Consider the following 27,102-nt stretch of genomic DNA (forward strand, 5'->3'; position numbering starts at 1 on the left):
TGGCGGAGCGCGCCGCGAGCCCGCAGTCCGCGGCGCGAATGGCGCGAGCGAGTGTGGGTCGGTCCGGTACTCTGCCCCACAGCGACCCCCGCCAGCGCGCCCCACGCCCGACACAGCCGAAATGTCCACCAAAGAGGCCATGAAGATCCTGCGCACGTGCCGAGAGATGCTGGCTCGTTCCAACTCGTCAGAGCACGCCAGCCCGGTGTTGTTCCGCGCCTGTCTGTGCTCGCACGGCTGGCTGGCGGCCTGCACACCAATCCCGGCTACCAACCAGCGTATGGTGCACCGCGAGGGGGACGAGGGGGGCACCACGGCCAGTCCGCTGACCGGCGGGCCGCTGGTGCCGCTCAGCGCCGTGCTGGTGCTGCTCTGTGTTGGTGTAGTGGTGCTGGTGTACGCCTACAGACAGCAGGCGAGGCGACGGCGCAGCGAGTCGGTGGACCCGCGAGACAGGTATGTAACAGTGGGGGAGGGGGAGGGGCTGGGGAGGCAGCGAACCGTGATACCGGCGGATGGGGAGAGAGGGGGGCGTGGCGCGGGAACTACTCATACTGGTCTGACGTCGCCGACCTCCGGAATGAAATTGAAATAACTAGGTATTTTGATACGGATTACGAACCCGAGCAGAAAGCCATAGAAAGTTGAGTTCCTTTGTTGCTATGCAGTGTTTGTACGTACCAGGCAGAACCCATGCTGATGTATCTTGTTACCATGGGGTCGCAGATGCATTGCATGGCCAGCCAGCCAAATCACGACTGTGCTACATGGTGTCTGGCCTGCTCCACCCATGAGTGACTCACATCGGAGACCTTTAGGGTATCGCAAATCGCCGAACATTGAGTGTTGCACTCTTCCAACTCCTGACAACTGACAAGGTGATTTTCCTTTTGTCTCAGTTTGACTGCTTTGGTATCTTTGGGTTGTAACCATTCTGAGGCTTATTTTATTGTAACGTTTCAACAATCAGGGCTGGTAGCACGCTAATGGGCTGAAGTTTGTTTTGGAAGACACGGCAGCCTGGTAAATAGTGGTCGATTCGATCAGGTATTGTGGCAATTGGTACTCCATGTCCATCGGACTTTTCAACCGGCAGTGTCATCCTTTGTCGTCCACGACGTCCTTTGAAAAAATGAAAAATGACTCCTTTGAAGCATTTTCATGCGTCGATGACCGATAGGTAAAGTCTAGGTGTCCCTAGATCCTACACTCTGATCATGCTCACCAACTAAACGCATCGACATCAGTTCACCAGCGACCTCTGGCGCGAACGGTCCGGTCGGCCGCGCTCCGCTGCGGCGTGTCTCGGCCGGCGGCGGACGGAGTGACCGGGAGGCGGCCGGAGCGAGCTGGGACTGTATTAATGGTCATTGCAGTGCTTTAGCATGACCTGGTGACTGTTTTCGTGAGCACGGCTGTGTGGCTTCATCAGTGAGTGCCAGTACATGACTTCCCTTTACCTGAGCAAAGGGAAGTCATGCCGCGACCGGAGGAACGGGACGGTGTTCATGAGGAGCAGGACTCGGACCCGCAGCGATCAATGAGCCGCGGATCATCGGTGAGTGAGCTTGTACGGACTTATGACGACGGCGCCGGTAAACGAGACCGTTCTGAGTCGGGAGATGCCCCGGTTCCGAAGGGGAAGAGAGGAGCGTTGGATCGTGGCGGTGAGCCGAGTCGTAGTCCGGCGCAGCGGTCTCAGGTATCGCTTAAGGAGCATTTCGACGACGCTCTGGAAAGACTCGAAAACCGTTTGACTGTTTTTGTGTCCAGTGAGTTGCATGAATTTAGAACGACTTTTCAGGCGCAGTTGGACGCTTTTGGTGTAAGGTTGGGAGAACTGGAGAGCCACATCGAAACTAGGGATGAGGTAATAGAAGATCTCCGTGGCCAGCTACGGGATTCCGGGGATGAGATCAGCAGGTTACAAGCAAGGACAGAAGAGGCCGAGATGATCTCCCGGCTTCCCTGCCTGGTGCTGTCGGGCGGTGCCATGGCGGCCCGCAATGCGCCTCCCCCTCCTCCCCGGCCGAGCGCCTCCGCCGGCGGTGGTCCGGCGGACCAGCCGGTCGGCGCCCCGGGCGAGCGGAGTCCCGGGTCGGCCGCCGCGGCACGGGCGGATTCAGCGGCACGGGCCGGGGAGGCGCCTCCTCGGCGGGCGGGACGCGACGCCGGATCGTATGAACGGGAGGACGTCTGCGCTCTCGTGGTGGACGTGCTGAATCGCAGCTTCGGTGGACTGAATGTGTCCGAGAGTGATATAGACAGAGCTCACCGACTGCAAGGGGCGAACAATCGCGTAATAGTGCGTTTTGTCCGTTCGGGCAGAGGGAGTGTTCGCGACCAGGTAATGTGGCGCCGGCTAGAGTTGGCCGGTAAGAATCTGTATGTGAACGAGAGTCTGACTCCTCTTCGCAACAAGATTTATCGCAGTCTACTAGACGCGAAAAAGGAGAAGAGGATACATACAGTGTTCTCGCGCGGCGGCCATGTTTTCTTTAAGCGGGAGAAGTTCGCAGTGAGTGAGAGGGTCGAGTCTCTGGACAAGGTGCGTCAGCTCGGCTTCTCAGTGCAGGACGACCCGCCACCGCGGAGCCAGTCACGTGACGCTTGGCGCCCTGCACGTGATCGGCGAGGGGCGTCGACCCGCTGAGAACTGATGTAGCGGTAAGCGGCGGCCGGGGCTGGTGGACTTATTTGGCGCGCTGCCAAGACTGTAGATCTGTTGAATTTTCGAGTGTTTTGCTTTCTTGAAGTGTAGTATCATGATCTAAGCTACTCTGTGGCATGGGAGGCAGAACTTCCTGACCCCCGGACCCCCCCCCCCCCCCACCTCATGTTCTCCCCGCCCCTTCCCGCCGGCCCCACACGCGGAACATTTTTTGCCGTTTGAGGGGAGATTCATTCTAGTGAGTTGAATGTTTTTCCTTTTATTGGCCAGATGTCCCGTTAGACTTTGTGTGTTGCGTTGTGTATATCCATCTGGGGATATTGTGTGAGGGGAATGGTGGGGTGTGTGTGTGTGGGGGGGGGGGGCTGCTAAACGGAGCGGCGGACATTTAAAGTATTCGTGTGGTAAGAAGATGTGTTTAGTTGGTATGAGGCCATTTCATTGCTGGCAGCAACTGGCTTTTTCTGGTGGCTTTCTTTTCTGAGCTCGTGAAATGACTCTGAAGCCGAAGCCAGCAGTCGTGCTCATGAGTTGGGATGTTATGATTATGTTGAGGTTTTTGGAACATTATTACTGCTCACGTGAGTTAAGATATAGAGACATTGTGCATGTATTGAGAGTATTGATCTCGTACATTTTAAGATTCGAGGGTCGTTTAGCTTGCGATGAGTAAGATCAACAGAAGGTGCATTAGTATTGGGAGCTTGAACGTCCGGGGCATTCGGCAAACAGAAAAGAGACGGGACGTAATTGACTTTTTAAGAAAAAGTAACTATTCGGTAACGTGCTTAATTGATACTCATGTCACAGAAGATTTAATAGATGTTGTGCGTTCCGAATGGGGTAGCGAACTAGTAGCCAGTTACGGAACAAACAACTCTAGAGGCATCATAATATTAATAAATCGCAATGCTGGGGTAAATATTTGCAGTACTCTAGTAGACCCGGGGGGAAATTACGTGATAATAAGTGCTGACTGTGAAAATTTTGGAAAAATTAACTTGATAGCGCTGTATGGTCCTAATGAAGATAATCCCAATTTTTATAGGGAACTTTTCACAAAAATCGAATGTTTGCCAGAGGATCCCTCCGTCTTTGTTGGCGATTGGAACATGGCATTAGATCCGGCAAACGACACTAAACATTACAGGCGAGTGGGAAATCCAACTGCTAGGAAAGTGGTACTAGATTTCATTGAATCTGAACAAATGTGTGACGTATGGCGCCAGCTGCACCCTACGACGAGGAGGTACACATGGCGTAAGCCAACACCGCTGAGACTAGCTAGGTTAGACTTTTTCCTGGTTTCCCCGGAACTGATGAGCATGGTGGGAACCGCGGATATCGAAGTTGGATACAGAACTGATCATAATTTGGTCTCACTAACACTTTTGTCCCGCGCAGCTAGGCAGAGAGGAGGTTTTTGGAAGTTCAACAATTCTCTCTTGGATGACAACGATTTTGTGGAAATGATTCGCAAAAGTATAAGAGAATTCAGGCGTCAGTATTTGCTGCCAATATATAACCCCGTCACAATGGATAGCGACGAAGACGCAGTCCTTATTGTGAATGATCAATTATTTTTTGAAACTTTGTTGTGCCATTTAAGAGGATTGAGTATTCAGTATAGTGCGAGAAAGAAACGGTTATCAACGGAAAGAGAAAATAAATTAATTAGTGAAATTGTAACACTGGAACATAGAGTACAGAACGAGGGGGACAATGTTAGTTTGAACGAGCTTTATAATGCCTCTGCTGAGTTACAAGAACTTCGTAAGAGCAGGATGAAAGGCGTTCTGCTAAGAGCAAAGGCGCGATGGATCGAGTATGGGGAAACTCCATCTCGTTACTTCTGCAGCCTAGAAAAGCGGCAGTATACGCAAAAATATATATCTTGTTTAGAGGTAGGTGGGACTTTGATTTCAGATCAGGAGGAGATAATGACGGCTCTAGTCAGACACTTCTCGGAAATTTACAAACGTAAAGAGAGGTCGAAAAAATTACAAGATATAGAACATTTGTTGGGAAATAATACGATTCGATTGAGTCACGAAGAGAAGAATAGCATTGAGGGAAAAATATCCATCTCGGAAGCATCGCAGGCGGTGAAAAGTTTACATAATGATAAATCCCCTGGCCCTGATGGGTTTACTGCGAATTTCTTTAAGACCTTTTGGCCGGAAATTGGGTACCTGGTTGTGAGATCCTTTAATTATGCGTTTGAAAACGGCCATTTATCGGTCACTCAAAGGCAAGGACTATTAACTCTCATTCCTAAACCAGGCAAACCAAAGACATGTATGGACAGTTGGAGGCCAATTTCATTACTGAACACGTCTCAGAAGATATTGTCGACAGTTATTGCTGGCAGATTAAAAAAAGTCATGGGAAGATTAATTAACATGGCTCAGAAGGGTTTCATGAAAAATAGATATATTGGAGATTGTATCAGAACTGTATATGATATTCTGTGGGAAACAAAGAGAAAGGAAAACAACAAAAACGTTCTCTTTTTATTTGCTGATTATCGAAAGGCTTTTGATTCTCTGAGCCACGAATTTATCATGGAGACTTTGCAGTTCTTTAATTTCGGGGCGGATATGCAGCGGTGGATTGCCACAATGCTCCGGGATGCTTCATCGTGCATATCACAGAATCAGATATCTACCGGCTTCTTTGAAATTGAGAGGGGCTGCAGACAAGGGGACTGCTGCTCGCCCTTGTTATTCATTCTCTGTGCAGAGATTTTGGGTATATTGGTGCGAAATAATCGTCTCATAAAAGGATATATCTTTAATCATCAAGAGATTAAACTGGAACAGTATGCTGATGACAGCACATTCATACTTGATGGGAGCCAGAGTAGTTTCAGGGCTTGCTTGAAAACAATTGCTGAATTTGGAGCGGTTTCAGGGCTGTCCCTAAATCCACAGAAGTCGGAGCTTTTATATTCAGGTCCGGGTGAGCCGCCATCCTTTATCACACAGTCAGAGTTCTCATGTGTGCAGGACAGTTTTCGTTACTTGGGAATCATTTTCACCAAGGACATGCATGAAATGGTAGCAGTCAACTTCAAAAGAAAAGTCGAGTCAATAACAAACATGCTCAAGGGCTGGCTCCGACGGCGATTAACTTTATACGGGAAGCGGACGGTTTTAAAGTCACTTGCTTTGTCCAAGCTGACGTACGTCTTGACGGTACTGCCTAATCCTCCAACTGCGATGACTGATGCACTGCAGAAGCAGTTTTTTCCGATTTTTGTGGGACAACAAGCCAGACAAAATACGTCGGTCCCATTTGATAACGCATTATGGCATACCCTGCGTGGGAACGTATGGTAAAGCTATGAAACTTGCTTGGGTGCGACGCTTTTTGACCGTAAAAAATATTGTGGGACCGCAAGTGGAATTGGATAGGCTACTAAGTAGCGGTGACCGTTATATGAACAAGTTTGGCTCGAATATGAATCCTTTTTGGAGTGATGTATTTTCTGCATATGATGAATTCAAGCACGAGCTCGTAGTTGAAGCAAGCGATGTTTGGCAGATTCCCATCTTTTTATCTTCCAAAATAGTGATAGGACGGAAGCCCTTTTGGAAACGTAAACTTTTCGACGCTGGATGTAGGTCAATAAATGATATTTACAGTTCTCAAGGAGAACTTATGTCCTTTGAAGAATTTAGGAGAACTTATCCTGGGTGTTTGAACGCTTTGACTTTTGAGACATTGCGATGCTTGGTACAGAGAATTTCCATACCAAGTGAATTCGGAGGCAAAAAGCCAATAGGACCGTTCATCCACCCGGCTCTACTGCAAATATTGAACGGCGATTGCAGACAATATTATGATGCCTTACTGAATGTGAGATATAAGAAAACAGATTCACCATTACCTAGTCAAATTAAATGGAACTCTATTTTGAGTTCTAACATATTTTGGGGGCATATATATTATCGATACAAAAGGTGTTCAAAGAATACAACTTTGATATGGTTCCAGGACAGAATTGTTCACCGAATTTTGACAACAAATACCTTTGCATCGAAATTCATGGACGTCAGCGACTTATGCACCTTTTGTGGTAGGGAAAGAGAGACAATACAACACCTAATGGTAGCTTGCGAAGAAGTGGGTGCGATGTGGCAATCGGTGAAAGATATGATACGTGACCGATTGAAGATTACGCTGGAATTGAACCCTCAGGAAATCATATTGGGATTTGATCCAGCTTTGTACGAATGCCCTAGGGAAACTGCAACAGCGATCCAGCGACTCATTTTGATAGGAAAATGGTACATATATAGTTGTAAGGTTAGAAAAGAAAAGCCAAGGTTTGTGAACTTGTTACAAAAAATGAAAATTCTGACACAAGCTGAATTTATGTACGACCATGACAAGGATGAAAGGGAAATTAGAGTACGAGATATTAATATGGTACTGTGCTGTAACCAAACATGCTAATGTAGTGAGCATCATGTATGAGCGTTGGAAAATGTGGTAGTTGTGTTGTAAAGAAATTGTGTAATAAAGAGTGATTAAAAAAAAAAAAAAAAAAAAAAACGCATCGACATATTACGGCCTCAGTTAGGTTTACAAAGGTGCTCCGCTGCAGTGTTGAAAGCACACCAATTAATATTACCGTCACGGGTCCGGTGACAAACAATGTCGATCGAATTAAAGGAGCACTCTTATGTGCAGGACGACTGGAGGGTTATACTTACATACACGAGAAATGATGAAACGATCTGTGAACTACCATCGTTTATTAACTTGATTGCCGTCTCCTCGTCACATGATCCTTCCAACCAGTTATTGGTTATATGATACACTCATCCTACCGTCTGCTTCGTTACAAACAATGCCGAAAATCATTCGAAAAGTACGCATCGTGCGGTCTTCTACCAGAAGGGCTCTTGTCTGCACGAATCGCCTGCTGCGCAGGCAGCGTACCCGTGCTGTATTCGCGATCGTCCTCCGCTTATATAAGCCATGGCATGTGACATTGTCTCGGCTACACCTGCCAAAGGACAAACCGGATCCATTCTGGATCTAAATCTGGTCAACTGCATCGCGCGACAGTCGTATTTCTGGCACATTCGCTACCGCAGCTATTATATTCTCACCAAGCTACGAACGAACGGATTTAACGTTAAAAGAAAACTTACCTAACCGAAATGTCTGTCCAACACGCACTATACATTCGGTAGGAAAATGGCTACTTTCCTCCTAACGTGGGCACCAAATGACTTTGGAAAAGGTAGCATCCGGGATGGCGCGCTGTGGTTACTGCGATATGACGATAGAATCAGCTGATCTTTCAATGAAGCCCGGATGTGCTTAGTAAAGCAAATGGCGAGTACCATTGTTATTGATAGTCAATCCGCAAACATTGCGATTGTTGTGAACGAAGTAAATATCAAACGACAACTAATATCGTCGCATAGATCGAAAATGGCTCGAAATGGGATCCGCTGCTAGGAAATCGAAATGACCAGTGACCACTTATCCCTTTCCGATAAGATATACGCGTCTGATAACTTGTTTTGAACTCACCATGCACCTCTTTGAATAGCCCTGGGGACGTACCGACCTATCCCACCGTTCCGTGCTTCTATCCTCAGGATACTGAAATCCTTCTCCCCAACGCCGCAACCCCCCTCCGGGCTGGACAGGCAACTTTATCTCATGCGGGCTGCTCCCTTGGAGCGGCACCGCTGCTCCCGAGGGAGCTGTACCCCGTAGCCGGGTGCAGAGAGTGCTTGGGGGGCTGGTCGGCCTGTCCACTTGGACGGGCTCAGCCCCGGCGACTCTCTAGGGTGCCTGCCCAGACCAATGTCTCCCCCTAATTCCTATCATCCTTCCGGCCCTGAAATGGCCTTGTCAGACCGAAAGGGCTTAACCCAACAAAACAAAACAAACAAACCGACCTATACCGATCTGCTCAAAAGTAGCAGCTTACTCCGATTTTTTTTTGTGATGGTGGCGGCCTGCTCGTTTCAGTATAATTGGCTCATGCCGTCACCAGTTATGAAAGGTACATTTCCGGCTCCTAGCACGTTCTTGGATCTGTTGTTTGTTGTCCCTTCCATTCCGCTCTAGATAGCCGTCACCGTTTTTAGGGGTGGTCCGCCTTGGCTACCTTCGCACCGGTTGCCCTTGACGTGAGCGCTGAGCCTTTCCGGGGTTACTTCAGCTCAGCGCTAAGTGCCCCCGCGATAGCACGGTTTATAGTGAATCTATGTCATCGGTAGTGTAGCGTGGCTCCTCACGTAAATTCTGTGGGTGCTTTGCGTCATGCCACTTTTTGATGTTGTGACTGTATTTTGTGTTTATCTCGCCGTTTTTCTTCTAAATTTAGAAATGAAGGTTAAAGTCTATTTCATTGAACCAGAGCAGACTGAAGGCTGGTGGACTCTGGAGCCGAATATGGTTTAGTAGGTGCATTTCGCTTATTTATTGGTAGCTTTCTTGTCGATGTTAATTTTATTTCAATACTTGTGGGAAATTCAATTCAATTTTGTATTATTCATAAATAAGTATTTAGCGATTTTATGTACATCGCGAAAGTATTTCAGGAAAGCACGTCTTTCATGTGGTAATATGAAATATAACGTTTTAATATAATAATGCTCCGTGACCCGTCGACCAATTAGCCACGATGTCACAACTGCCTGTTCAGAGTTTTAGCCCCATGTCTCATCCCAATGAGGTGTAACTCCAAATATTTAGCACTCTGACTGACCCAAATATCACCGTCGTCATCCCGTATCAGACTGAATGTGAACGGACCTCAATCATCAGACGTCATGACTACCGACCGCCGTGACGTGGTGACACCGCCTATCTGATACGGGCCGCAGGAAGTTGAAGACCACCGCGGGGGTCTCCTCGCTGACGGTACAAAGTGTGAGGAGCGTAATCATGAGGTGCCGGAAAACAGGTCTGCACGTGGGTGACACTGATTGGCTGGGAATGCTTGTGATATCGATGATGAGTTTTCCCTTGGAGACCTATCTGTGCGAAAGGTCCTGACGACAGCTAAGATGTATGCTGCTGCTTATTAGAGTCGTAGATGTCATGAAAATATTCCACTTTTAACATAGGATTTGAACTAAGACAGCAGTTTGGGGGCTTAAGGTTTCTACTTTCTACCATCACAATCGTAAATCGCGAAGAATACAAATGCGCAGAAAACAATATTTATGCCTCGCAATGGTGCGTAAGTGAGTACTGCTGAAAATGTTATCGCAGAAACTTAATGAGATACATTTCCGAGCTTTGCGTACAAGTGAACGGGATATATAAAAGAAGCTGAAATCCGTATTTGCCCTGCGGTACAGTATACCTCCAGGCGCTCGATGCTCCTGCCATCTGGCGGTAATAATATAAGTGTATTTGTTTTATTGTCGCTAGATGTCAGCAGGGTCGAACGCCTGAAGGTATGCTGTACCGCAGGGCACACAGGGCTTTCAGTTACGGGATTCGTGCGATGCGGGCAGTAAAACGAACGCAGTTAACTCATGAAAGCACCATATGAGCCATAAATATTTAATGTTAAGTACCTAAGAGGTGTAATAATGGACCCCGTACTGGTTTTCTACATACCAACGGGTAATAAATGTGCCGCCAATTCGTACACTCGCACAAGACCTATGCAGCTCGGTTTTAGTACGTACCTTTTTGATATCTAGCTTGGTTGAATGACGGTAGACGTTGTATCTGAATACGGTTGATAAGTCAGTTGAAGTGAGTTCGCTCTTCTGTACCTATATTGCCCTCAATTCGACCTTACTTGAGGTGATGAGAATTAAATTACTTATCAATGCACGACTGTTGCATCAAGGTATAAAATATTTAATATGCTTATCATGTTACAGTCGTACGTCGATTACATTGTACGTTGCAATGTTGGTGTCGTGGAATGCGTTTCACGTTCGGCGAAACACATTGCGTGGTTTCTGGCAAAGTCGATTGGTACCAGGGCAGGATGGCTTACCGTATACCTCAATACATCGCGCATTTTTCATGTTATCCTCAGCAGGCAGGTAGCGTTGATTGTGGCACCAACGTCATTCGACTAACACCAAAACAACTTTTGACCAATCACTATCCTATAGTCCCCGTTCACACCACAATAATCCAGGAAACAGGGCGCTTTTCCTTCGGCGCCGTAAACTTCCGAAACAGTCCCACACGGCCGACCGAGCCAAGTTCATTGAACCTTACTTCGCATCACTGGTAATGACGTCACAGAGGGTAACATTTGCGCCGCCCGGCCGCCGGCAGTGCTGCAGCTGACGGTGCCGGCTGTAGCCCCGGGGGGGGGGAGGGGGGGGGGGGCTTGGCACACCTCGGGGGCTCGGCTCTCGAAGGTCACCCTTCGGCCGCAGCGGAGGCCATGCACCGTTACTCGCCTTAACCAGATACTTTGAGGGATGGCTTGTCGTACTCTAACTGCCGAGAAGTTGAATTTCAATGCCCCGTCCCGTTACGCCCCCGTAAGCGTATACGGCGAGAGGCGTATCAGCGCATGGATAATACGCGTAGTTGCCATTCAATGCAATGTTGGACAGCCTTGGACGCCGCTGTTGAACACGTGAGTCTTAACGTGAGTGAGGGGCCGGCAGGGGCGGAACTGGTAGGGTCGGGGTCACATGGTCTAATGGAGGGTAGCTGAGGGGCCCAGGGACCGCGGTCTGCCCGCTCCGATGGAGATTGGCTACTGATGTGGCCGTGATGATATGTAATGGGGCCGACACGCTATAATCCATCTCTACCAGATGTCTGTTCTCTGACTCAGTCACTCGGACGGGCATCAAGGGCGTTACAATCCGATTACGGCAGACCGCCATCTCACGCCACGGTGAATTCCTCGCTTTGGCGTCGTGTGCCTTACACGCCACCTTCGCGCCTCTGTGAGCGCCTAGTCGTTTGAAAACACACGGCATGTCATGTCGGGAAACCAACTTCCGGAAGGCGAATCTGGGCCGCTAAAACGCTCAGCTGCATCTGTCCGTGAGATCGAATTATCACGGGCTCTCCCAGGTACCGTCTCTTGGTTGAAAACTTTAATCCCGACGTGTTCGGACAAATAATATTATTTTCCATGCGGCTGCGGTGTCTGGTGTTACCAAAGCTACACACGGAGTATGTTATGCGACTGCAATGGCGTGCGGTTGCAATGTTGTGCGATTTCAGTGGCGTGGCATATAATCCGACTCGGCCAGGGCTGTTTCTGAGAGCACGCCCTAAGTCGGCAGTCCTGCCTTTGCGGTTTTCCATTGTTTTGGGCTCTACATTGCCATAGACCCGGGAACAGGGGGGGCAGCGGGGGCGCTTGCCCCCCCAACTTGAGAGCCGAGGGGGCGGCGCCCCCTCAACATTGAGGCAGCGAGAAAAGATCTTTCCTCCCTTTTCCGGACTTTTTTCCTTCTTGTTTCCTTTATACATCTACGCATCAACACATGGCATTTTCCTTGCCATCTGAATGGTTTCTGCTGATACAGTAGGCATCGATTTGACAACATCTGCTATTGAAATGACTATTGTCATCCCGCTTTGAGTTGGGCCTGATCGTGGCCATAAGTTTGGCAGGCCAGATTTTATACTGCACCACCTTGAGTCAACTTTGAGAAATACATAACGTACAAGGTGGTAAAATCGTTGCTATTATAGGTATAATAACACAGTTTACCCGCTCCGGATGTGATGGAGGGGTGTGGGGCAATGAGTGCACTGACGTGGCGCCATCGGAGGGCCGGTATGGGATTAAAGCTCAGCGACACTAAGGGCTTGTGTGGTGCCTTCGGTTATCGGTAGCACCCTCAGAATCACCGGCGTAGGGCCCTCAGAGCCGCCGGTAAGGGGCCTTTAGAGGCACTGGTGTGGGGCCGCCATGCAGGTGCCGGTGTGGACGCTCAGAGGTGCTAGTGTGATTCTCTCAGAGGCGCCGATGAGGGTCCTTACAGGCGTTGCTGTGGATCCTCATAGACGCTGGTGTGGGGCCGTTACAGACGGGTGTGGGGCCTTTAGTGCTGCTGACGCGAACTCTCTACAAGCCGGCAGGGAGTCTCAGTGACCGGCAAGGGGACCTTACGCCGGCAGAAGTCCTGTGGGGTCCTTAGAGACCGGCATGGTACTATCATACGCCGGTGGGGCCCTGAGAGTCACCGGACCGGTGTGGGGCCCTCAGAAGTCACCTCAGACCGGCCCTCATAGGCGCCGACGAGGGCCCCACAGTTGCCGTTGTGGGGCCCTCAGAAAATTAAGTGTGGGACCATCACCGGCGGGAAATGCCCCTAGAACTGGCACCTCATAGGCCGGTAAGACCTCTCAGAGGCCAGTAACGGGCCTTTGGAGATCACCGAGGTGTCCTTAAAAGCCGCAAGAGGCCCTCAGACGCCGGCGTCGGACCCTTAGGGAGATCTTAGTGTGGCTATTTAGGGCCCATGAGGTGCTCTGACGAGCCCCATGGGGCCCTTCTGAGTAGAAATATGGCCATCGTTAACCCACAGCGGTCAAATGGCGCCGCAGGGCCCCTCGGACCCGAGGGTCCCCTTTATCCCGATGGTTTAGTGTCCCCTTAGACCCCTAGCTACGCCACTGTTTCATATGCATCATGTCAGGTATTTTAGGCTCGCCCCCCCCCAACTTGAAAATCGTTCCCGGGCCCCTGTACATTGCTGCCCTGTCTGATTGCACTCATGACGCCACGGACCATGGCACTCCCACGGAAATTGGTCGGATCTGGCGGGTACCAAGGGGGAGATTGGGTCAGCTTTTGGCTTTGGTACCGGAGCGTTGGATCTTTTCCGCGGAGAGGAGCCAGGTAACTAGCTATCTGTAGCTGTTATGGTTCCACTTCGAAAAATTGTAGCCTGAAAGATTGCTTACATCTTCCGGTTCATGTTCTCGATTTACAGGATCATTGTAATTATTCCAGTCTCCAGTTCAGGCGAAGCCCTGTTGTCTTGCATTCTCCAACAGCTCCAAGCTCAGATTAAATAAATTAAAGCAATTTGTTATGTTACCAGCGTGCGGACTGCATGCTCCTGTAGGCTGATAGCTTCGAAAGTGTTCTTGTGACTCTCTGTACCATTTTTTTTCACCGGTGGTTGTAGAGTTCTTACTAAAGAAGAAGTGGGTTGAGAAGGCTAATAACTCAACAAAGAAACACAGGTGCGCATTGAATTGGTGCGAAGACCAGTAGGTTAATGATATTCTGCACGCGCACAGAAAGTCCCACGTGCTAGGTGCGAACTCTTTCCCTCGCGCCAATTCGCCCATAAAACCGTTAGCACGCGCCCACGTGTGAGCGCCTCTGTAATGCAGATCGAAGCCCTTGCATCAGATGCCGCTCGATGCTAAATACCGTCGGCTGTACTGCGGCGGCGCCAGTGGCGTGCATGTTACCGGGAATCAATGTCGGCCTCTCTCCGCTGGGCGCTGGAGATGTAGCGGCGGCGCTGGAGATGTAGCGGCGGCGCTGGAGATGTAGCGGCGACGCTGGAGATGTAGGGAGGCGCCGGCGCTGGGCGCTGGAGAAGTAGGTAGGCTCTATAGCTCTGGACTGCGCTGAGAGGGACAGTCATACACCAGGATTGCATCATCGGCGTTTGGAGAGATCTTCGCACCGTGCGCCGTCCTGTGCGGGGAGAGAGGAGGGAGGAGAGAGGAGGGGAGGATGTAGAGAGCTGGTGCGAACGGGCGAGAGTGGTGAATGGGCACTGGGCAGGGAATGCTTATTACCTCAGTCTCAGTAGCTAGATGCGGGTAAGAAGCGTGGCTTTGGTATATGTTATTCCTCGGGGACAAAAATTCAGTGTGTTTTAGCCTGAGATTAAGTTTCCCGTTGTTTGTGTCTACCCTGCATGGCTTTGTCATACATGGGAGAGCAGTCCATCACTTCTACGGCGCTAGTTAAACCGTGAATAACTACTAGAACGTCTGAACCATTTGGGCTCCTGTAACCATGCAGTCCGGGTGCCCTGAAATCCACGGCCGTTATCGCCATTTATAACTTAACCCGATTACGGACGAAAACAGCTCCGGTTCACAAGCTCTGAGCTGATAGAGCCGCTGTTATCATCTCGCCGGGACCCGCATACCTCCCGGCCCGCACCTGCGGATTCCTCGCATTGTGTACCATCAGATGTGGCGGGTTTAGCACCCGGTGTCTCGGTTAGATTTGAGACCGGCCTGGGCTGGGAGCTGTTTAAAAGACAAACTGCAGCTGCGGCTAGTCAGCCATTATCGTGTCTCATTAGACTGGTCCGGCTTGACTTCTAGCTTGGAGTCCTATTGCATAACGAAGTTAGGGTTTTTTATGCAAATTTGATATGGAGTGCGAAGGTTTGTCCTGGATTGGTGCTAAGCGAGGATAAAATGGGATTATCATTGTTTCAGGGACATTGTGCTTATGTTTTTAGTTATCAAGTCGCTATCTTTTATTCCTTCGCAGTTCGCAGTTCAATAACCGTCTTTGACGTACTGGGGAAATAATGACGGATCAGTTACGTAATGAAAATGTGAAATGGCTCCAACGGTTTTATAGGTAATCTCATTTATACAAAGTTCAAAACGGTTTTTGCACAGGCTGGCACGGATTCACAGAGATCTTATTATGCAATGCTCCGCATTAACTCATTAGGAAGCCCCAAAAGTGTGCTAAAGGAAACTGTGATCCCGCCTCGATGAAACACGGTTAGACGTGCAACTGCAGTGTGCATGCATGCTGTTTTATGCGCCTATCATGACGTGAATCCACGGCGGAGTTTTTAAAGAAGATTGAAATGTTGCAGGCGTAAGAATGTTCTAGGTTCCGGTGCTTGCTACTGCACCCTGTTTCACGAAAGCAACTACACTATTTTAGTTTAAACCAACAAAATATTTCTCACCACTGTGATGTTACATTTTTGATTTTCGTTTTCATGTCCTGTTTGGATTGGATTCTCTAGAGTCCACGTGTCCCTGCAGCAATTTCCTAGTGTTCCGCTGGTGTGGTGTCAATCTGCGAGTTCCAAGGTCGCCGCCGTAGTGTTTTCGTCGTATTCTGCCGCTCCTGGGATATTGTCGTGACTCGTGGCCAAACCAATTAACCGCCGGAATAGGCCATAACAAGGGGAATATTTAGTTTGTACTGATTTATCCAAGCTCCTCTTTTACCTAAGTCACCTTCTCTGCTAGCCGCACCATCGTCTCAGGAGTGGAAAATTACTGGCGTACAGACGTTGCAAATGGCATCAATTGCTCTACTTCAAGCGGCATTGCAAGTAATCTGGGCTTGTGTTAGATAACCTAGACTCTGCTGTTAGATAACCTTACTTCGGAAGTTGGATTAAGTTTACCTCGCAGCAAAGTTCACCTTTTCTCCAGCATGCTGGATGAAATTCTAGCGTGTATAATTTCCAAGTTGCTTGGAAACTGAATGTAATTACCAAGCTCATTGCTATGCCACCTGTTCCTAGTCCCAAGCCTACAAAGAACTCACGACGCGGAAGCAAGTCGGATACCACAAACTTCCGTGGGATCATTTCCCTTGCTAGGATTGATCGCGCTTCAGTGCTCGCAACCACGACCGCATGCATATCTACCCACCAGGCGCGGATCCAGGGGGGGGGGGCGACGGGGGCGGCCGCCCCCCCCCCCCGACATCCGAAAAAGGCGCCCATAGCCCGCGGCAGAGAGGGCGCCCCGAGCAAAACAGAGGCGACACAGCAAAGGTTGAGCAGAAATAGGGCGCCTCCAGCAGAAGTTGGGCTCACCAAGCAGGAGAGCGACGCCCAATTGCCCATTCCCAGCAGATCAGAGTCGCCCCAGAAGCAGATGGGCGCCCCCAGCAGAAGAGGGGCGTCTTATTACAAGAATAAAAAGATGCCTTCTGTTCAAGAGGGGCACTCCTGGCAGGAGAGGTGTCCCCCTGAAGAGGAGCGACGCCCCAGCAAAAGTAGAGAGGCGCCCCCATTCCAAGAAGAAGAGGGGCGCCCTAACCGCAGATAGGCGCCCCAACAAAGAAAAAGAGAAGCCCCATAATAAAAAATGGGTGCCACTGGCAGAAAAGGGGCGCCCCCGGCAGCGGAGGGGGCCCAGCAGGAGAAAGGAACCTCCAGCAGGAGACGGGCGCTCCAGCGAAGGGGGGCGCCCCAGCAGAAGAGAGGAGCCCCCTGCAGGAGAGGGGCTCCCTCAGCAGAAGAGGGGCGCCCCAGCAGAAGAGAGGCGCCACAGCAAAAGTTGATCAGAGATGGGGAGCCTTCAGCAGAGGTTGGGCTCGCCAAGCAGGATAGGGCCTAGGGGCGCCCCATTGACAATATCCGTCAGAAGACAGACGCCCCAGCAGCAGATGGGCGCCCCCGGTAGAAGAGGGGCGCCTCATTACAAGAAGAAAAGGAGTATATTCTGCACAAGAGGGGTGCCCCTGAGGCAGCGGAAGGGCAACCCCAGCAGAGGGGCTGTGCCCCAGTAAAAGGAGAGTGGTGCCCCGCTCCGAGCAGAAGAGGGGCGCCCAAGCAAAAAGAGGAGCCCCATAAGAAGAAAAGGGATGCCTCTGACAGGAGAGAGACGTCCCCCGCAGTGGAAGGGCGCCCCCCGAAGAGGCGTCTCTAGCAAAAGATAAGTGCCCCTGCAGGAGAGGGACACCCCAGCAAAAAGTTGGGCAGAAATGGGGCACCCCCAGCAGAATTTGGGGTCGCCGAACAGGAAAGGGCCGCCCCATTCACAGTAGAAAAGGGGACTCCCCAGCAGCAAAGGCGTGCCCTAACAGAAAAGGTGCACTCCCAGTAGAAGCGGGACGCATCAAGAAGAAGAGGGGCACTTCTAGCAAAAAAATGGGCGTCCCAGATAAGTGGGCCGCCTACAGCAAATTGGTCGTTCTTAGAAGAAATGAGGCGACTTCTGCAAAGTGAGCCTCCCCATGACGGATCGGCGATCCAAGCAGAGGTTGGGCGCAAATATCTTTAAAACGGCGGCGCTGCGCGCAGCCGTCTTAAAGATATTTGCGAAAAACCTAGGGGGACGTGACAACGCACGGCGTGGGTTTTAAACTCTCGATTTTGACGACGGTTTGGCGCCCCCGGATTGCCAGGTCGCCCCTATTTCAACTTGCCGCCCCCCCCTCCCGAAAATTCCTGGATCCGCCCCTGCTACCCACACACAGTCAGTCGCATGAGAACAGACAGAGCTAGAGAGGGAGGGAATAGGGAGAGACAGACAGACATTCGAGCCCACGTGTGCACGCGGATGGGTGCCGAGCTGGGTCGTGCTGAGTTGTGAGCTGTGTTGAGCTGAGCCGGGAGAGCTTGGAGGGTTGACTAAGGGAGCACTGAGGAGTGAGCTGGGAGTGCTCACATTGTGAGCCGCCAGAAGAACTGTGTGCCAGGAAAGCACCGAGGGTGAACCGCCCCTGCCCTGACGGAGGACTGCGGCAGCCCTCAGGGCCAGCCTCAGGGCCGCAGCTGAGCCATGGGACCAAACTCAGTGTGCGGAACACGGGAGTATTTCATAGAGCGGAACAGGGGAGAAACCATTACCTTCCGGTATCCCTTCTATAACTGATGCCTTGCTATGCTTTTTATGACTGGCTTTTTAGTGCTCTGGTCAAGCGCGATACCTCTCAAGGCTGCTTCTCGAACTTGAATAGCATCCGTCTCCCATCCGTCTCCTATCAAAACTAAAACCAAAAGCCACCACTTCTCTCATCCAGCACGATCGGCCAGCCCTGACACATTGCGACACCAGTAGGCCTCAGCTGTGCAATGATTGTTAGCACTGGAGAGTCTGTCCGGGTCGGGCTCCGTCCCACCCGCCGCTGGTCTTTGGGCGAGGTGTGCCAAAGATAGCCCAGTCACCCGCTAACCAACTGGGAACGTGACTGGTATGGCCTGGCGCCGACGGGCGGGTGTCCGCAGTTCGTGGTCAGTCTGTTTGTTTGGCAACCGTTATCTGGTAGTGGAGCCTGGTGGCGCTTCCACTTACCAGGTCACAAGAGGGCGATAGAGAGGATGCAGGCATCTGTATGACATTTGGCTATAGGAATTCCTTTTTATTTGTTTTGACGCTCGTCATTGCTGAGTCACCACGACAGAGTTAGTTACGCAGCTCCGTGGTCGTTCCCTCTGACCTTGCTAACCTTGAACGCCGAACGAACAGGCGACTTTTCTAATCCGGTCCTTTATCTGAGCGACTAGTTGTTTGGGGGCGTCTGTTGCGTCACTGCGGTATGCTATCTAGTATCTTTTTTCGCCGTAAACCTTTGGAATGTCAACCAGACATGGTGACTAGGACAAGTTATTTGGTCGTTTTGTCGTGTAACGATAACTTGTGTGTTGTAAGATGTCTGTGCGGATCAAAACCATAACTAAAAACCACCTGTTCGCATACCAAACGTTAAAAGTACTTTATTGAAGTTGGCTCATGCGGCCAAAAATTGCCCATCGACTAGTACTTCACAATTCACACATCATCGATTCCAAATTGTATTCTTTATTAGACATGCAAAAATAATCATTTTCGCTGCTATGCTATCGCTTCGAAAATGCATTGGTGACGTTGTGCCTGGTTTCCCTGCGAAATCAGCTCATATACCTTTGCATTCAGAGGTTCTACGCAGTAGGCAACGCGTCCTGTTTCGTTTATCGGGGACGTGAGGGTCCGGCCGCCCCCATGACATGTTTTGATCGGGCCCGGACATGTCCTTGAGTTATGCACCAGACGGGTGCATCTGTCGGGGTTCGGCCAGGTCCCGTTACTCGCCGCTCTAATCTGAACCGTCCTCACCGCCGACTTTAGTCACATGAGCCCTATCTATTCCTGCGGTGATATGTTCCAGTGACAGCCGAACTCATGGCACGTGATGCAAATTTGATAATCAGCGGACGCTTTAGTGTCAGTTGAGAAACCTCTCTGGGAATAACTGAACCGCCATAGTTGGCTAGGCTTAGAATGTCATATTGGCAGTGCAGAGAGATCATGAATTTTCTGCGGTCGGATGCTGCTGCAATGGCGGTCCTGCAGGGACCGTTAGGTGGAAGTGAAACTCGCACCGAGGGCGAACTACGGTCTATTTTGAGACCGGTCTCTGAACAGCTGGCCTTGGACGGAGGGTCCGTTCGGCAACTCATGTGACACGGCGAGGGTAGGTTCGGCAAATCACGCGACACGCCGAGGGTCCGTTCGTCATCTTCCTAATGCGCCGGGGGAGCTGTCCTCTCGCGCTGCCAGGCTAGGACGTGCGGCGTGCGCTCTTCTCAGCGGGCTAAAAGCCCAGATCCGGATCCCAGCTTAGCTGTTTGGAATTGACCTTATTCTCTGCTTCAGCTTTGGCTTTCAATAATCGCATAGTTCAAGTGCTTAAAAACTGCATGATGCTTCAAGAGGACGTAATTGCCTAATAATTCCATGTTTGCCAACCTCTTCATAGTATTTTTGGATTATGTCGTTTGTTTTCACTGAGATACCTAATTTGTACAGTGTACCGACCAAGGTTACTTATATCTCTCTCATTCCCCTCCCTCAATCGGTTGCCAAACCCCTGCCGACCAATGCTTGCCAAAAGTGTCCTCTGCCAATGATATGATATGTTATGTAACTATTGGCGAGCCGATTATCATAATCCGTGCCCAGTTAGCTGTGCTTCAACGATTCTGCTCCATTCGAGATAAGATAAAAATGTGGCATGACTGCTCAGGAGTCTGCTGGGATCGTGGCTCGTATCAAAATTACTTTGCTCGCGCCTCGTACTACCCATGAGTACATTTAGGTGGTACTACGAATTCGATGGGCCTCCCCTTTCCTCTCCGATATGATCAACAATGACAGTAATGACGTAGGCCTTATTCTCTCTCTAAACAAAGTCACTCGATACATCTGCTCTTATCCAGTCCAGTCCAGTCCGGCGCTGAAGCTGATGTCGTAATCCTCGTCTGGGGATGTCGGTTATCGTTATCTCGTGCAGCGATCATCCAGTTCGTCATCCGGCCGAGACGTCCCGGTCCGTCCTCCCTCTGACTGGCTGCAGTTGCAGAGGGGCTGTTCATCAGCACCGGCAGACTGTGCGCAGACCCCCCTGCTCCTCCCTGCACCCCCCCCCTCTGGTAACCTTCACCCCTCCTCTGCCCGTTCTTTGTGCGCCAGTGGCCGGTCAAAGCCTCCGTTGCGAACCGTCCGTGCCTGTTGCTAAGTGGCTCCCGCGGGGCAGTTTTACTCGACTGCACACACCCAGCCGTCTCAAGGCCTCCCGTGCCATTCGGTCCACTCGTGATAGGGGCCCGCCGCGCCAGTTTTGCGGTTAGACATCACCGGGTTATACGGGTTGGTCACTGAGCGCCGTTCGACCACGGCTGTCGTATAGAGTTAGCGAGGAGGAAGGAAGAATGTTAGGGGCCTGCCTGCAGAAAAGGAGCCAATTTCTGTCCGGCGATCTAGCCATATTTGGTGGTCTTCGTCACTGCTAGCTTTAGGGCGTCACGTCCTGCAAATAAGTGGGTTTGAAGTGAACCACAGCAATGCTTATCAAAAGCAAATGAGAGGTCAATGTCAAATAGAAAACACACAGAGCTGATTTGTTTGCCTGTGTCTACGTAGGTAGTGAGAACCGGGCTTGTGGGAGGGTGGTCAGTGCATTAAACTTTACTCTCTGCGAGTGGCCTCCGTGGGAGGTGTTCTGAGAGTCTGCACTCTGCAGTTTGACCTTAGAGGGGGACCGCTCGTCTGAGGGAGTTTCCTACTTAATTCTAGTGTGCAGGGGGCGGGGGAGGGATAGCCGTCTTGCTGGGAGTCCCTCTGGTTTGCCTGGGACTGCTGTTTGCCGGGAATTTGCACCTCAGTTCTGGTGTGCCAGGGGTCAGGATTTGCACCTCTGCAGTCTGCAGGTGGGACGCCCGTGTAGCGCCGTCGCGGCTGTGCGTGTGCAGCGTGGCGATGTCCTGTGCCGCTGCAGCTCGTGAAGACCCCCAGTCACAGCTATCCAGGTCAGGGGCACACGCATCAGGATAGGACAGGACAGACTCTGTGGTCATCGAAAGGGGATTTGGGTCAGCCGCCGACCAATTTGAAGGCAACCATTCAGCAGGGCCACTTATTTTCCTGAAAGTACTGCTTCAACAGCGCATTTTTGAAAGCTGATCCGATTCTGCATGTAGTTTTCAAATGCATGTAAATTGCACATTGCACATCTACAAGACAGTCCTCATTGAAAGCGTCCGGTTAGCTTAAACCGAAAATAAACGGTGACGAGAAACAAGCACCGCTTTGGTGTTTATTTGTGGTTGTTCTGTGATGGGTAAAATATCATGCTGGTTAGATTTGTTTGGCCAACTGGCTGGCGTTGCTTTATCCTCTTACAGCAGACAGAAAAACACGTCTGTGGTCGATGACTCTAGTCATGTTTGTTTTGTGATAATACCCTTGATGCAGGAAAGTAAAGAACAGCAACTAATCATGAACCTTCTATTTTTGTGCCGTCCTCCAACGCACTGACCCTTAAAGGTAGTGTGCCACCTTTGAAAGATTTCCTGTTTTATTTTTCCTAGGATAAGAAGCTTCTGTTTTTACCTAATATCGCAAAAAAAAATCAAAAATGGGCCTGGAATAGTGCCTTTTTCGCCTAAAAGTTTATCGGTTTTTAGATATGTATAACAACTGTAGTGGGCTCACCTGCAAACAGGCGTCGGGCAACAATCGCATGCGGCGCACTTGTGACAATAAGCAAAGGTCATTATAGTGTTACGACCATACGACGTACGGGAATGAGTTATCAGCTGTCTAATCGTAGACAACACAATGTCGAGCCTTAAACTGTAAGCCTGTATTGGTATTGTTTCTTAAATTTGGCTGTCAAACATTAATTTGTGGTTTGAAATATGATTTTATGTAAAATAATTGATATGAAACAGCCGTCTCTTAAGTTATGACCCCATTACACCACACGCAAGTGGCAGAAATGACAATGATCAGCTGACGCATTTTTCTTGGCCGAAGTCAGAGCGCGCGGCCCGACGCACCACGCGTATTTGGAAATTCCGACCTCGACGAGCATCAGAAGCCACCTAACAGGCGTGTTCGAAACCGCAGGAGATGATGATGAACGGGTTTATCGAAACTTGATTGGATGAGCCTATCGGTAATAGCGATTTTAATGTGTGCATTTATTGTTCATAGTGGTGTGAAATGTGGTTGGGGTACGACCGACAACCCGTCGGGGCGAATTTCGCACTGGGGTACTCAAAATTTGAAGAATTTAAGACGTTTCCATAAGTTTTGAAGGTATGGATAAGTTCTAAAAATCCAGTTCTCCTTATCCGGGTCATTAACTCCATATGGTCCAAGAAAGCTGGCACACTACCTTTAACCTAGGCATACCAGACACCGGTTGCCAACAAAGCGCATGGTGGTTCACGGCAACCCTCTTTCCTGTGCACATGATGTCAAACAATATGTTTATCGGCACGATATACCCCGCTAACTGCGCAGGGCAGTGTCTCGTGGAAGTTCCAGGCTTCCCGGCGGCCTATTATCATATACTGACGTGGCATCATCGCGTCACGGCTGTTCTACGCGCGCGGTTCTTATTAGATCAACGCTGACATCACGAACTCCGCGGAACAATGCTCACGGCTTACGGGACATGCACCGCTGTGACGCTCGGAGTGTCCGCGTCATTCATACATAGTTTCCGGCTTCTGATGAAACCCAAACTAGCTGCCGATCAATTACGATAACTTCGACATAATGCTGGCGACTCGTCAGAACATTAGGTATGTTTCTGTTTAGGTACAGCGCCATTCGATGAAACTCTTTTGATCTCTGAAGCCTGACTTACCAATAACATCGAATTCCTGTCGTGAATCGGTGCCGTTAGAAATACTGTACGAAAGTAATTGATAAGTAGGTACCTGCTTAACCATGGAGCAATCCTCGCCCTTCCCCGCACTGCTCAGTTATGCCTTGGCTTCGTCGAATACAATGCCACGAAGGCTTTCGTAAGAAAACTGACGACGAGGAAACCGATGCAATCATTGCCGTGGCAAGTTATTACTTATTGCGCTGCGCTTGTGTATGACTTGATTTGAAGAAATGCTATATTGTTGCTGTTGGGTTAACGGCGGGTGGGGGACAGACTAGCTGAAAAATCGACTAATATCGCCCCTCTCCTGACCGAGTCATTTTCCTATTTCCCCAGCAGTAGGAACCCCTCCCCTATCCGTTCCGCTTTTCTCGTATGGTTCGCCGGTTGACGCTGAGATTGTCGCCATATTAGGACTTCTTACCTCTTCTTACCGCTCCTTCTCACCCACTGCAACCGTGCTTTGGATCACGGGCACTCGTCGCACTACCAAACATCCATTTAACTTTATTCGCTCATATTGCATCACTTCTTCATGCATGACTGAGTGTTCAGAATGACCTGCCACTCACATGTGTGTTCAATGTTCATGGAGCATTGCACTGCACTCATCGCTCAGCCCACCACCTCCCCAGCATTCCGTTGGTAAATCAAAACGTTCCGGCTGGTAGCTATTGACGCTGCTTCTTTCTAGGACTTTTTTGCCGCCTGGGAATGCCACCCATCGGCACAACATAGGCACCTGACCACTGACCTACGTCATTTGACCTATTACCTGACCTCCGGTATATGACCTCTGACCTGACCCCATCATCTGACCACTGACCTGACCATTATCCAGCATTTGAGCTGACCGTCATCTGACCTCAGGCCTGACCTCTGACCTAACCTTTGACAGTTGACCTTTGACCTGACCTCTGTAGTCTAACTTCTTGCCGACATCTAGCCTCTGGTCACCGATATCCAGTCGTTTGACCTCTGACCCACGGGGCTCGACATCCGGCAGCCGTAACCTTAATCTAAGCATATGACATTTGATTCGTCCCTTCACCTAAACGGTGCGTCGTATACCGTTATAATAGGTCAATACTAATAATGCACCCCATACCAACTCATAGCGCGATAGTTTAAGTACAGTTTAAAAGAATAGGAGGAGCCGTTGCAAAGGCAAATCCTCTAAACCATCATCATCATCATCATCATCATCATCATCGCTCCTGACACCTGGGAATGGTTACGTGGCATTTCACAAGGATAGTGTCCTTGCGCCATTTCACATACATATGCAGATACCATCCACAGGAGGAGCTGGTATCTCACCACGAGCTCAATTTCTGACCCTTTCCTCCTCTCTCCTCTCGCACAGTGACGAGATGCTTTTACCCTCGTCGTACCCTCGTCTGCCGTTTGTGACCTCTTTTCCTCTTTCTTCCAATGAGGAGGCGGAGGACCCGCCCTCTCTTCCCCGTACTCCGTCTCTGACCCCCCCCCCCCCTCTCTCTCTCTCTCTCTCTCTCTCTCTCTCTCTCCTCTCTCTTTCAGTGAGGAAGTGGAGGAGGCGTCCCGCCCGTGCCGAGCTCCCCGTGCTCTGTTTGTTACCCCCTCTCTTCCTCTCTCTTTCAGTGAGGAAGTTGAGGAGGCGTCCCGCCCTTGCCGAGCTCCCCCGCCGGCTCCCCCGGTGGTGGCCCTGCGAGCTCCGCTGCCTGGACGACATCACTTGCACAGGTACGACATCACTTGCACATGAAATGTCAAAGGTGTATGTTAGGGTGGCGTCAGTTCGATTATCGGTATTCACATATCAGGCGGAAGGTACCTACTTGACCGTGTACTTAGGTGATGACAGGACGGGTACTGCACTCATGGCAGTATACCTACTACCTACCTAGGTACCTCTTTTGTATCCATACACAACCTTGTGTGATACATAGCACGTTTTTTATGTTAGTTCCTAAGCATAAGACACGTAGCAAAATAATCGTTTTTTAATTGCCCATATCTATAAACTATTGAAAAAAGCACTGCCAAATAAACTCGCTGTGTAGACTTCTGTCGATAGGTATAGATATCTAACCCGTTCCCCGCCCTGTTCTGCCGCAGGACGTACGACCCGCCGCCCGCCTACCTCTCTGTGATCGCCGAGGAGCCCCCCTCGTACGAGACGGCCTGCAGCGACGAGCAGCTCGACAAACTCGGCCACACGACAATCTGCAACGGTGTCTCATGAGGGGAGGGGGCCGAGCTGCGGGAGGGGAGGGCTCCGGCCTGCCCGGGGGCGTGGCCCCGCTACGTGCAATGGTCAATGTGCAAGATGCAAGGCAGTGTGTGAGCTTGGTGAGATGAAGTTAGCTGTAAATACTGTAGGAGTGAGAGTGAGTGAGAGGGAGACACGGACCTATGCATAAAGTGCTCACTCAGTCGTGGTGTGAAGTTCACTCTGCCCGATTCTCATGTAATGACGTCATGTCGTAATGACGTCATATCGCTATGACGGTGACGCGAGTTTCAGTGATATATGACACATCTGATGACGTCATAGGAGCATATTGCTGACTGAGGGGCGGCTCGCAATGTCGCCTCCTGCTCAAACCGTCCTGTGCGCGTCCGCTCGCAGAGTTACCGCCGCTGAATTTCCACGTTCCAGTGAGACATAGTCTGGGGTATGTGGCAGCGGAGTCGGCTGGCAATACTGGAGCGTTTGAGAGAGGGCATAGTCTGAACTGTAAAATGCTGCCAACAAGTCATGAGATGTGACCTCAGCTTTCGGATGTGCCGACTTTGCGTGCGAAGTGGACAGTTGTTCCATTTCGAGACGCATACAAGTGTTAAAACTGTGACTCCTAGTGCGCATGCTCGTCATTTCCACAGGCTGTTGGTTTGTGACTTGTAGAAACTTTGAGAACTTGCGACGTGTAAAAGTGGATCACCTGAGCTTGCCTATGATCCCCGCATCGGGGGACGCTGTTTGTTCAGCTGTGCATTCCGCGTGTGTTTGTGTGATACTTATGACGCAATTCCAGAATGTTTGTTTATTTGTGACCTGGTCAACTCCGTGATGTGTTTTGTGCAACTCCCGTAATGTAGGTAGGTATATGCCGGAATGTGTGCGTTTTATACTGAACGCATTGCGCTGTACGATTGCTCATGTAATCATTGTCCATTTGCTTCATAAAACATAACCGTGGAGAAGTGTTTTCTTGGAGGTGTGATTTGAAGAGCCGAATCATCACCCATAGACCATAATCTGGAGGTATTGTAAGAAGCAGTGGCACAATATCGGCCTTAGTTTGCATCTCGCCGCAGAGATGGCAGCACTATCGCGAACAGGGCTGGTAACGCGAACAGCCAGAAAGGCACGGTACCCAGAACAGATGGCGCCAGCGTAAGGGTCGTCTACGCAGGGTTATATGATGTAAAATATCGTCCACGCAGGGGCGGATCCAGGAAAACTCCAAGGGGAGGGTCATGAATCGAAGTGGTGCCCCTACCTATACCCAAAATTAAAAACTCAACGGATTTCGTCCACTTCATTTTGGTGGTGCCCCCATTTTCAGTTTTTTTTTCTTTTTACTTTTTATTTTTAGTCAGTATCTTA

At 50.2% G+C, this 27,102-nt stretch overlaps 1 protein-coding gene across 1 annotated transcript; it reads left to right on the top strand.

Moving 5' to 3' along the window:
• On the top strand, positions 1 to 26,691 carry LOC122372818. Its single transcript, XM_043350414.1, has 3 exons — positions 1 to 456; positions 25,131 to 25,232; positions 25,608 to 26,691. The coding sequence occupies exons 1-3, from the start codon at positions 122 to 124 to the stop codon at positions 25,732 to 25,734; spliced, it is 564 nt and encodes a 187-aa protein (XP_043206349.1). The 5' UTR covers positions 1 to 121; the 3' UTR covers positions 25,735 to 26,691.
• Positions 26,692 to 27,102: the final 411 nt, after the last annotated feature.

This window comes from Amphibalanus amphitrite, unplaced genomic scaffold, assembly GCF_019059575.1.
Source record: "Amphibalanus amphitrite isolate SeventyFive unplaced genomic scaffold, NRLGWU_Aamphi_draft 001404F_arrow, whole genome shotgun sequence".
In the NCBI taxonomy this organism is placed as follows: Eukaryota; Metazoa; Arthropoda; class Thecostraca; order Balanomorpha; family Balanidae; genus Amphibalanus; species Amphibalanus amphitrite.

Excerpts from the sequence above, each read along its gene's own strand:
- LOC122372818 (XM_043350414.1), top strand. The coding sequence starts at position 122 with ATGTCCACCAAAGAGGCCATGAAGATCCTGCGCACGTGCCGAGAGATG. Across the intron at positions 457-25,130 it reads TCGGTGGACCCGCGAGACAG|TGAGGAAGTTGAGGAGGCGT; the intron begins GTATGTAACAGT and ends TCTCTCTTTCAG. Across the intron at positions 25,233-25,607 it reads GGACGACATCACTTGCACAG|GACGTACGACCCGCCGCCCG; the intron begins GTACGACATCAC and ends GTTCTGCCGCAG.